The sequence below is a fragment of the Euprymna scolopes genome, chromosome 12, assembly GCF_053919585.1.
Source record: "Euprymna scolopes isolate OS-2025 chromosome 12, ASM5391958v1, whole genome shotgun sequence".
NCBI classification, from domain to species: domain Eukaryota; kingdom Metazoa; phylum Mollusca; class Cephalopoda; order Sepiida; family Sepiolidae; genus Euprymna; species Euprymna scolopes.
Window position 1 is genome coordinate 136,432,771 of NC_136493.1, and position 13,326 is coordinate 136,446,096.

At 35.4% G+C, this 13,326-nt stretch overlaps 1 protein-coding gene across 41 annotated transcripts in view; it reads left to right on the forward strand.

The window, feature by feature from the left end:
- The window catches only part of LOC145291506 (uncharacterized), a 351,327-nt gene that overhangs the window by 298,767 nt on the left and 39,234 nt on the right, over window positions 1–13,326 (forward strand). For 37 of the 41 annotated variants that reach the window (XM_080137468.1, XM_080137469.1, XM_080137432.1 and 34 more), the window contains one exon: window positions 11,236–11,355. The exons of the other annotated variants lie outside the window; for them this stretch is intronic. In XM_080137468.1, coding sequence (XP_079993594.1) covers window positions 11,236–11,355 — 120 coding nt within the window. The remainder of the gene's footprint in view (window positions 1–11,235; window positions 11,356–13,326) is intronic. 41 annotated transcript variants of the gene reach the window in all.

The following is a 13,326-nucleotide window of genomic DNA, read 5'->3' on the forward strand; positions in this document are numbered from 1 at the left end:
CTGAACAGAAGTGTGCGTTCTATACCAACCATTATCAATGGACCAGAGGTCATCTCGTCAGCGTCAGACAAGGCCAAACTATTTGCAAAGAACTTTGCAGCTAATTCTACCCTATGCGATGAAGGCCATCAACTCCCCATATTTCCTCCTATAACACAGAACAAGCTGGGTAGCATACAAATATCCGTGCATGAGGTCGCCAAGCTAATAAAGAACCTAGATTCCAGTAAAGCAACTGGCCCTGATGGCATCCCAATTATAGTGTTAAAAAAGCTTCAAACAGAACTTGCTCCCATACTTACGAAACTATTTAAGCGCTGCCTTAAAGAGAAGTGCTTTCCGACTCCCTGGAAGACCTCTTCAGTTTGCCCTATATTTAAGAATTCAGGTGATAAGTCATCTCCCTCTCAATACAGACCTATAAGTCTCCTGTGTGTTATGAGTAAGTTGCTGGAATCCATATTAAATAGAGAAATAGTCAACCACCTCAGCAGGAATAAATAACCTTCTTAGTGACACACAATATGGTTTCCGCTCTGCAAGATCTACCGCAGATGTGCTGACGGCTATATCCCACAGGATAAGTGAATCTCTTGACAAAGGCTTCCTTTCTAGGGCAATTGTTCTTGACATATCAAAGGCCTTTGACAAAGTATGGCATAAGGGTCTACTTCACAAGATTTCCAGCTACGGTATAACGGGAAATGTTTTCTCAATCATTAAATCATTTCTCTCCGATAGGCTCATAAGAGTAGTGGTCAATGGACAAAAATCGGAGGCCTGCAATATAAATGCTGGAGTCCCCCAGGGGTCAATCCTGGGCCCAACTCTCTTCCTGATCTACATCAATGACCTCCCTAAACACATACTTAAATCATTCGTTGACATCTATGCTGATGACACAACCATCTACGGCAACACATCAAAAGCTGAAAATGACAAAGTTCTCTCTGATTCTCTCTCCTCTGATCTCGAGCGCGTGGTTCAGTGGGGGAAGATGTGGCTGGTTACCTTTAATGCATCCAAAACCAAACTCCTATCCTTACATCATCAACGCTCTGATCCCCATCTGGCATCAATTGTGATGGATGGCTCTCGTCTGGGTGAGGCTCCGTGTTTTGACAAGCTTCTGGGTTTGACCTTTACTCCTGATCTGAAATGGAACACGTACATCAAGTCTGTTGCCAAGGTCGCTGGAAAGATGGTGGGATCCTTCTACCGCTCCAGAAGATATCTCACTACTGATGCAATTCTCTATCTATATAAAAGCCAAGTACGTCCAAAGATGGAATACTGTTGCCATATCTGGGCAGGAGCTGTAAAAAACAGCATATCCTGCCTTGACAGAGTACAAAATAGACTTCGTGGCTTAGTGGGGGATGCCCTTTTCTCTACCCTGCAACCTCTCTCCCACAGAAGAGACGTTGCGAGCCTGTCCTTGTTTTATCGTTATTTCCATGGCAGATGCTCGTCTGAACTCCAATCTCTGGTCCCCCCTCACCAATCTTTCACGAGAAACACCCGTCTAGCTGAATCCACTGTGAAAAATTTCCCCCACTCTACATCTGTGCCTAAATCAAAACGCGGATTCCATGAACAAAGTTTCTTTCTTAGAACTGCACGCCTGTGGAACTCTGTTCCGTCTGCCTGCTTTTCTCCGGACTACAATTGGGATGTCTTCAAGTCCAATGTTAACAAATTCCTAATGAACCGCCCCCTTAAGTAAACACTTCAGCAAATCTCCTCACTAACTTAATGTACTTGCAATAACCCTTATCCCTGAGTGGCTTCCGGGCCTTGATAAGTGGTGATCACTGTGTAAAAAAAAAAAAAAATTACCAACACTTTCCGTTCTTTTCAACTGTTATCCGTTGTTCTGTTCTTGTAGCTATTTGCGAGCCCTAACACTGACGACATTGGATTCGAGAAACATGCTCACGTCTTAAACAGTGTTCTGAAAACGCTAACGATGCTGGACTCAAATGTTTATCACGCCTAAGAAAGTGTCCAGCATAACACTTGTGACTCAAAAATTCGCGGAAATTAAAAAAAAAAAAATCAGATTAACAACTGTGTTAATTGATCCTAGAAAACCCAGATAAGTACGGAACGAAAAAGAGTTGGGGGAAAAAAAGAAAAACGTTCGTCGTTACTCAAAAGCTAAATTTTTACTTTTTCAAAAAAAAAGAAAAAAAAGAAAAAGTTCATCGCTGTTTTTCTCTACTAAAGGTAAATCGTTGTTTTATTTTTTTCCCGAAGGGAAATATAGACTTGATAATTTTTTTGTTGGACGATTAACTGTTTCCCTAGATTAATATTTTTTGGCTTGTTTTATTGTCATGAGAGAAAAAATCAAAACGTTTTTGTTAAATCCAACCAGATAACAAAGGGTTTTCCAACTAGAAAACGAACATTTTGAAATTGCTAAATCATACCAGACAAAATGGACGAATTAAAATTAGCGTTGGCATGTCTTACTAAACTGCAATTTGGAGCGGTCTAACGCCAACAACGTACAGAGGACGAACAAAATAGATTTCCAAAGTTCAAAAACAGTGAGCAGAACGCCAACAATGTACAGAGAGCCAACATACGGAATTACAAAAAAAGTCGGCCGAAGTACAAAAACAGTTGACCGAATGTCAATTGCAAACAGAGGAACTACTTGCATAAATCGTCAAGAATAACACGCGCGCAGAAAGCAATTCAGCTATTTCTAAAAATATATGGTCCACAATAGATAATTTTAAGTACGAAGAAGATGAAAAATCATTCACAGCTTATTTCAGGAGATATGAAGACTTTTTCAATATCGACTGCGGTAACTGGTCTGACCAGAAGTAGACCCGACTTGATGCTGCGAGTATTTGAAACGGCTGAATATGACTACATTTGTGGACTACATCTTGCCACGGAGAACCGCGGATTTATCGTTCAATCAGACGGTAAATCTGTTAACAGAGCTATTCTCTCCGAAAACATCTCTTTTTTTCATAAGCCATGGAGATGTTTGAATGTGACCAAAGACGATAATGACGACTTTACCACGTACGCATCAGTAGTAAACAACATTGTGATGACTTTAAGTTATCTGAATTAACAGCAAATAATTTTAAATGCCTTGTTTTTGTACAAGGTTTAACCCTGGGAAAAGATGCGGAAATCAGGAGCAGAGTACTTACGAAGTTAGAAACCGAACCGAACTGCAAAACTGAGCCAAGGATTGACCATTCTTAACAAAAAGATGCCATATATGCAATGAAATCGGCCATAGAAGCTCTCACTGCAGGAACAAGTTTTTGATGAGCGGTTCCACTTAAGTTAACAAATTTACCGAATTTCCACTACTAACGATTCCTATACTGTCCAAATTGACTACTGTACACTCTTTAACCCTTATACCTGGGCGTTGATAAGTGGTGATGCTTAAAAAAATCAGAACAAAAGCCGTGTACATCAAACAATAACTAGAGACATCGTAGATTAAAACCGACGAAAATACATAACGATCAACATTCTTGGCAAGACTATTAAATTTCAGTTAGACAATAATAAATTTCAAAACAAACGCGACGGCCGTCAATGGTACATAAATTAATTTTGAGGGTGAATTAATCATCAATATCACCTTTCTGGGAAAAATCTCAAAATGTATGTATTAAAATATAGTGAGAACCTGTTCGGTTCCGATAGCATGGATGAGTTTCATCTATGGGCTCTTCCTATATCTACATTTTGCAAAATAATAGGGACCCGTACAGCGGAAACTGAGAAACTTATAACTAGTTTTAAAAATAATAAATCCCAAATGTTTTTACTCCCGGCCTTGGGAGATGCACAAAAATGGCCGCTGATTTTAAGCTGAAACCGGGCACATAACCGGTGTTTAAAAAAACGTAATGTTCCGTTCACATTTTCTAAACAAGATAAGTTAGGAACTGGATAGATTGGAAAACATCGGTATAAAAATTGCAGTCTACGTAAAAAAAGGCCCGCAGAAATCCACGTTTGCGCTGACTTCTCGGTTCGTTAGAAAACTTTCACTATCGATTACCCAGCCCAGAGGAAGTGTTCACAAAATAAAATGGCAGCAAGTTTTTTCTAAGGTCCACCTGAGCGACGCTTACTTACAAATTCCTGTAAACTATAAAAGCGTTAACCTCTTCTGTATCAGTCCAGCAAGGCATGGATACCATGCTGAGCGACCTGGACACCGTCATCGCATATCTAGATGACATCATTATAGCGAGTGAAAGCAGAGAGGAATACGCAAACCATATCAGACAAGTATTCAGTCGAATACCAAATTATTGGTTTAAGGTCAAAGAAGACAAGTGTGAATTGTTTTTTTTTTTACAAAAAATCAAATACCTAGCACATATCATTGATAAAGATAGCAGACACCCGGACCCAAACAGGGCGACCGCTATTAAGGAAATGCCGGCACCGGAAACCATAGAACAGAAAAAAATATTTTTAAGCTTGGCAAATTAGTACCAAGGGTTTATTCCCAACATGCACAAATTATGTGCACCACTTAATCAATTACTAAAGAAGGGTAAAACTTGGGAGTGGACAGCGGATTGCCAGACATCATTCCAAGAAATAAAAAAAATCCTTAAAACGTTTTCATAATGAAAGTGTTTAAAATTTTCAATTTTTAAAAAAAAAATTATATTTTCTTTTCTACCAGCTATGTAGATATGACAGGAGGAAACACATAATGGAATATATACTAAATAGATTTCTCTATTTACTTTTATATAAAAAGCACTTTATGGGTGTGTTTGTGAGTGTTTTAGTATGTTCCATATGGACTGAGAATGGACTTAGCCGATAATTCGGAAATTTCACACCAAGGTACATTCTTTGCCTGGCAGGGTTCAGACAGAGTTTGTATCAGAATGTCTTTGACAAGTATCAGTAAGCGAAAATCGAAATAATTCGATGAAATAATAGACCAGGCGATTTAAACTAAAGTTAACGCATGATAAAGCCTTATATCACAAGTGCACCCGAGAAAATCTATAAGCGCATAAGACGGATGCATGACATATGAAACCATGAGTAGGTTCTCCTATATGACAGGGGCGCCTTCAAAATAAATGTTTCTGTATGAAAGGCAATTGCACTATGATACATGATTTAGTTATTTTAAACTGATTCAAGTCATATTCACCGCACAAGCACTAAAACCAGACATTTAAAATCAAGAGAATTTTTTACATATGGCGGTGACTCATTCAGAAAAAAACATTTCGGGTAAGAGCAACAATTGAACTATAATGCTTGACTTTTTCATTTTAAAGTTTAATTCATGCTATTATGTATAAAATACCATTTTATAAAATCAAAAATAAGTTCTCTCTGGTGCAATGTAGACTACAGTGCATTGTAAACAAAGACATATGATGACGCCTGTAAAGCTTCCATCCGGTGCACTGCTATGGATCCCCAACTAGAGCAAGCAATCAATCAATTTGATTTATAAATTCAACTAAAACAAAATCTGGGAGATTAAAACATTGGTTGATCATCATTAAATCCTGGGAAGGTCAGGGCTCTCTTGCTTATATATCTATCTATATATCTATAAAAGAAACTGTCTGTGTGTCTGTCTGCGTGTCTGTGTGTCTGTCTGTGTGTGTACATTTCCCTACGCAATAGCTCTTTCAATTTTTAGTCTACAGACTCGAAATTTGATATACAGGGTACTGAGAGTTAGGAAAATCTACGTGATCGGGTTTCGGCCAAAAATTTGTCGATTAAGGGGTCAAAGTTCAACGATTTGAGCTTTGAGAACTCTACCAAACTCCTCCGACAATTTTGGATCTAAACACTTGAAATTTTAGATTTACCTTCCTTGGACATGGATCTAACTTAATAACTTGATTTGAGTTCAAAACAATAAATGTTAAGGGGTCATAATAGGGATCAAAATTAAAAAAAATTACCGTTTTTTTGTTTTCTTTTGCTCTGCATACCCCTCAAAACACCCGGGCAACACCGGGCAACACCGGGCACCCATGCAACTATATATATATATATATATATATATATATATATATATATATATATATATATATAAAGTGAACGTGTCTGTCTGCCTATCTGTCTGTCTGTTTATATTTCCATAAGCAATAACTCTGTCTGTCAATTTTCAGTCTACAGACGCGAAATTTGATATACGCCGTATTGAGATTTGGGAAAATCTTTGTAATCTGTTTTCGGCCAGAAATTTGGCTGTTAAGGGGTCAAAGTTCAACAATTTGACCTTTCAGAACTCTACTAAACTCCTTCGCCAATTTTAGGTCTAAACACTTGAAATTTTAGATATAGGTTCCTTGGACATGGATCCAAATTACTAATCTTCATAATTTGATTTGAGCCCAAAACAACAAATGTTTAACAAAAATTGACCTCTGCGGTCTTTACCAAATTTCTCAGACAATTTCTGGTCTAAACATTTGAAATTTTACATAAAGGGTATTCAGCTTTTTAATCGGTTTGGGTCGAAAATTTGAGCTACCAATATACAAATGTATGTATGTGTGTATGTTTGCCTGTCTGCCTTAAACTTTCAACAGAGGCGACGGATTTTCACAAGATTAGTATCGTTTTGAAGCGCGACCCTTCAGACGACAAATACCGAAAAATTGGCTAAAAACATTAACATCTTCTCCCTCAGCTGGGCAGTTTTCTACAGGTAGATGTTTTCGAAAGCCATCCCCTCTGTTCGATTGTCTAGCCTTAATTTTAAGTTACGTCACTTCCGGTTTGGCGGTAGTCGTAACATCAAAGACGTCACGTTTTTCCCGTTCTTTTCCTCCTCCGCGGTACGGGTTCGAGCTTGTCTACTACCACTTTTTTTTGCTCAACACACCTTCAAACGCCCGAGCAATATCGGGCCACCATGCTAGTATATCTATAAAAGTGAACATGTCTGTGTGTGTGTGTGTGTGTGTGTGTGTGTCTGTCTGTCTGTCTGTGTACATTTTTTTTTTTGCTCAGCACACACCAAACACCCGGGCAACACCGGACATCCATGTGTGTACTATTATAAATATATTTTGTGATTCTCATCATTGTTTGTTTCAGAGAAGTAAGCCCATAATTGAATATATATCGATATCAAGAAATATGTACAATTCTAAATACCTTATTAAAATTTACCATTATTTTCGAATGTGACTATATTAGGTTGCGTCAAAAAAGCTACTCACAATAATATAATATTGACATAAAAACCAAATATAAATAAATTTCAACATACAAACAAATACAATAGTAAGTTTTTTTCGTAATATATTTTTGTTTTATAAGAAACATGTTAGTATATAAAACAACTTCAGTCATCATAAAATTATCATAAAAACGTATAAAACGTTTTCATAATGAAAATGTTTTAAATTCTCAATGTATATTTAAAATATATATTTTCCTTTTCTTACCAGGTATGTAGATATCACGGCAAAAAGCAGATTATGGACTACATACTAAATAGATCTCTATCTCTGCTATCATATGAAAAAATTTTGTGTGCATGTTTGTGTATATATATGATCTTGTTTCCTACGGACTCGGAAATGGTTGAGCCGATATTAATTAAATTTCACACGAAGGTACTTTATGTGGCTGGTAGTGTTCTTAGTGTTTGTATTGGAATGTCTTCTAAAATTATCCATACGTGATAAAACAAAAGGTAATTTACGAAGAATTATTACTCACTAGGCAGATGTGGAACATAAAAAAAAAACCGTAGGTTCTATGATAGAACAGAGGCGCGTTCGAAATAAACGTTCCTGTTTAAAGCGACATTGCAATATGATACTTGGCTTAGTTATTTTAAACTTTAATTCAAGCCATTGTTACTGCTCAATCACGTATGTCAGGCATATATGACAGTAGGTTCTTTGATATTAAAAATAGAGTTCAGAATATTGCAACATGATACTTGGCTTCGTGTTTGATATTGCAACATGATACTTGGCTTCGTGTTTGATATTGAAACATTATACTTGGCTTCGTGTTTGATATTGCAACATGATACTTGACTTCATGTTTGATATTGAAACATGATACTTGGCTTCGTGTTTGATATTGCAACATGATACTTGGCTTCATGTTTGATATTGCAACATGATACTTGGCTTTGAGTTTGATATTGCAACATGATACTTGGCTTCGTGTTTGATATGGCAACATGATACTTGGCTTCATGTTTGATATTGCAACGTTGCAACATGATATTTGGCTTCATGTTTTATATTGCAACATGATACTTGGCTTCGTGTTTTATATTGCAACATGATACTTGGCTTCAAGTTTTATATTGCAACATCATACTTGGATTCGTGTTTGATATTGCAACATGATACTTGGATTCGTGTTTTATATTACAACATTATACTTGGCTTTATGTTTGATATTGCAACATGATACTTGGCTTCGTGTTTTATATTGCAACATGATGCATGGCTTCATGTTTAATATTGCAACATGATACTTGGCTTCGTGTTTGATATTGCAACATGATACTTGGATTCATGTTTTATATTGCAACATGATACTTGGCTTCGTGTTTAATATTGCAACATGATACTTGGCTTCATGTTTGATATTGCAACATGATACTTGGCTTCATGTTTAATATTGCAACATGATACTTGGCTTCGTGTTTTATATTGCAACATGACACATGGCTTCGTGTTTTATATTGCAACATGATACTTGGCTTCATGTTTTATATTGCAACATGATACTTGGCTTCATGTTTGATATTGCAACATGATACTTGGCTTCGTGTTTGATATTGCAACATGATACTTGGCTTCATGTTTTATATTGCAACATGATACTTGGCTTCGTGTTTGATATTGCAACATGATACTTGGCTTCATGTTTGATATTGGAACATGATACTTGGCCTCGTGTTTGATATTGCAATATGATACTTGGCTTAATGTTTGATATTGCAACTTGATACTTGGCTTAATGTTTGATATTGCAACTTGATACTTGGCTTCGTGTTTTATATTGCAACATGATACTTGGCTTCATGTTTGATATTGCAACATGATACTTGGCCTCGTGTTTGATATTGCAATATGATACTTGGCTTAATGTTTGATATTGCAACTTGATACTTGGCTTAATGTTTGATATTGCAACTTGATACTTGGCTTCGTGTTTGATATTGCAACATGATACTTGGCTTCATGTTTGATATTGCAACATGATACTTGGCTTCATGTTTGATATTGCAACTTGATACTTGGCTTAATGTTTGATATTGCAACTTGATACTTGGCTTCGTGATTGATATTGCAACATGATACTTGGCTTCATGTTTTATATTGCAAGATGATACTTGGCTTCGTGTTTGATATTGCAACATGATGCCTGGCTTCGCTATTTTAAACTTTAATTCAAGCAATTATTACTGAGCAATCACGTATGTCAGGCATATGACAGTATGTTCTTTGATATTAAAAGTAGGTTTCAGAATAAATGTTTCTGTTTTGAGCACAATTGAACCATGATACTTAAGATTTACATTTTCAACTTCAAGCTTATATGAACAAAACAATGTTATATTAAATGAATATAAGGTTCTCTACTATGCAACGTAGACTATAAAGTATTTTGGACATTGTCTCTGCAAGGTTGGATTTAAGGCTTCTTCCCGGTTCATTGCGACCGATTCCCAACTAAAGCACGCAATTAATTTGAATGAAATATGTGCGATTTCACTGATTCCTATGAAAACAAAATATGGGAGTTTTAAATACTAGTTGGCCATCATTAAACCGCGGGAATCTTTGAGTCTCCGCTCTATTATAAACTGTTCTAAATATATTTTTTCATTCTCATCATATTTTGTTTAACACGAGACATACAGACGTGAATATAAACATAAAAATATATACAATTCTCAATATATTCTGACAATTTTATCAGTATTTTCTATCTCTTTTGAGCACAATTGAACAATGATAGTTGACATTTACCTTTTCAACTTTACTTTAAGCCAATATAAACAAAACATCTTTTTATAAAACAAATATTAGGTTCTCTAATCACTGCAGGATGACATGTAAAGCTTCTTCCCGGTGTACTGGGATCGGTTCCCAACTAAAGCAGACAATCAATGAATTTGAATGAAATGTGCAATTCCACCGATTTCAATAACAATAAAATATGGGAGTTTCGAAGATTGATTGATCATAATTACATTACGGGAAATATCAGGTATCCCTGCTAGTATATATTACTCTAAAAAAATTTTAAAATTCTAAACATTGTTTGTTTAACATGTGAAATACAGAAAGGAATATAAACAAATATATACAATAGTATATATATTCTGAAATTTTCTCATTATTTTCTCCGTGCATTAAAAATGTCTCCTTCGAAATTCCATGCCGATTCCAGAGTCCAATAGAAAGATTCCCGAATGAAATTAGATATACCTGAAGAAGGTCGAAAGTTACATCAATCGAAATGTTGTGAAAATAACACTCAAGATGAGAACAGTATCCCGAAGAATCCAGAACAAAAATAATGTTTAAAATTTTGAATTGTCTTTTATTTATTGTAATTGCTTTTTTTGCAATCCCAGGGTGTTTTTACAAAGGTCGAAGGTACAACTATGGACAAAGATTCAAGTATAAATGCTATACTTGTCTCTGCTACCGTAACGGTAAAGTACTTTGTACCACAAAACCGTGTCTACGAAAAGAGAAATAAATTTATTTACGGTTGTACGATATTGATTACCAGGTAATCATACGCTGAGATAAATCATTGTCTTATTAAAACTACGATTCAATTGCGAGTTTGTGACTATATTTTATATTTTACAATCTGATGTAATGAATAAGAATACATCCGAGTTTCTCCTTACACGAATATGATTGGCTTGTGTAAACCATAAATAAAGACCGAACATAGCAAACTGGGGAAGCTGTCGAAAGATACGCCGCAAGTCTAAGGCTTTAGCATATTACCAGATACGACAAAGAATAACCATTCATAAAAAAATGCTTAAACTGTATTACTCAGTTACTGAAGCCAAGACCACTTAGTTATTAAAAAATATCCTTTTCCCGGATATATCAATTACTACTACATTTATAAAATTATCAAAATAGATATTGGATTCAAACAAGCCAGAAAGAATAATGTTTAAAATTAAATTTTGTTTTGTAATTTGTATCTTTATTTCGTATCCAGGATGTTATTATAAAGGTAAATGGTACTACTACGGAAAAGGATTCAGGAACAGATGCAACAGATGCATTTGCAATGGTAACGGTAGAGTTACTTGTACGAAGAAAAGATGTCCAGGAGGAGGTAAATCAAATTATTCCCCGTTTTCGTAATCAAGATTACGCCGAAAAGCATTTTCTGTCTGTCACGTTTCTTTTTTTAGTTTCTCTCTTTCTCCTTTCCTTTCTTCTTCTTCTTCTTCTTCTTCTTCTTCTTCTTCCTATCTATTCCTCTTTTGTCTCTTTCACATATCCTCTCCTCCTCTCACTTCCCAACTCCCATCTCTTTGTCTATCATAACGCTTTATTTGATCAAATGCTATAATTCATGTTTTCAATCCCCAATACCGAAAGCCTGTTGTTTTTTTTGCTTTGTATTTTTATAGCATACCAACCATTTTCAGTTTACTTAATACTGAATGCATTAATTTTGGAAAAAAAATGTTTTAATGTTTTCAATTCTTTATATCTTTAAATATTTATATATGTTTTTTTTCTTTTTTGTTTTGTTTTACGCCATATCAACCCGTTTTCAGGTTATTTAATGCCGAATCCAGTAATTTTGTAAAAGAAAAATTTTTATGCTTCAATGGGCGTTTAGTTAACTTGTTTTGTAAAGAGAAATTGTTTTTTGTTTTTGTTTGTGACTTTTCACGGCATGATTAATTTTTTTTTAGCGAAAGGGAAACGCGTTTAGTAAAACATATTTTAGGCCAGGAAACAAGTATATTCAGCCAGCCTGCTCTTGTTGCACCGGGTGACACCGTGAGGTAAATTTTTCTCATTTTTATAACGTCAAGAAATCGCTTCTGCAAAACTGAACATTTGCATAACCGTACGTTTCTGACTTCTAAAAAACAATAAAAAACAAAAAACAAAACAAAAAAAAACAAAAAAAGACAAACAAACAATATAATTCTACCTTGTAAGTAATTTCTTTAATCCAGAGTTTCCTCCCAATAAACAACACATTGCACAACACTTAAACGTTTTATAGACTTGCAAAATGGATCCTATACGTTTCATCCTCCTCTTAACTCTGGATTTCACATATGGTTCGTCGGCTTTCCTGAAGTGGGGCATACATCTAAGTGTCCGCTTCTAAATTGTCCACTAAACCTGCATTTACATTTCGTGGAAACCATTGACGTCTGTCCTTTATATCTCAACACTAGACGACTCGCCTTTTTCCTACCTCAAAAGCTGGGTGGAATTCTATTACACAGGGCAGATTACTGACCGACCACGGCATCTACTCGCCACTGTTTGGATTTGGTGATACACAAAAATCTGGCGGTTTAACCAAGACGGGAGCCCTTGCATAAAATGGTCCACCAACCTTCACGTCGTCATATGAAAGAAGACTGATTTCTTTTTTCTGAACCTGTATCTTATAGATGACATTTGCAAGGGCGATTGTCGGAGTCACTTGCAATTGTCTTCATGACAGAAACTTGCTTGCGCTTTAAAAAAAAGGAATATGTGACACATTCTTTAATGAGTCAGCAGTAGTAGTCTTTAAAACAGCTAAGTATGTTTGTTGAAATCGTCCCAGATAGTGCACGAAGCCACTCAATGTAAGAATCTAAAGAGTACCACGTCAATAACAAAAATTAAGCATTTACTATATGGATAAATTCCGACCCAGAAAACAGCACTATTTCAGTTTTGTCAGGGATGTTGCTCACGAAATTCAAATACTGAAGGATAGCTACGTGCAAAATGAATACCGATGCTCAAAATGTATAAACATTTTGACTCTTCTCTTTACTTAAAAAATCACCAAAATCAGGAAATTAACCAATTTTTATGAAATTATCAAGATTTATCAAATAATGATTACGAAATATAATGAACACGTTATTTTTTAAATCTTAGTGGAAATGTATTATTTTGTTTAAACAAAAAATACCTTTACTAAGTTATGGTTCTCAGTAGTAAAAAAATTGAGTGAATTTATTTATGGAAATAAAGCATCGTAAATTATAACAGTTACAAAAATGATTTAATTTTTACAGGAGCATTATAAAAAAAACAAAAAAAACCCAGATCCGCA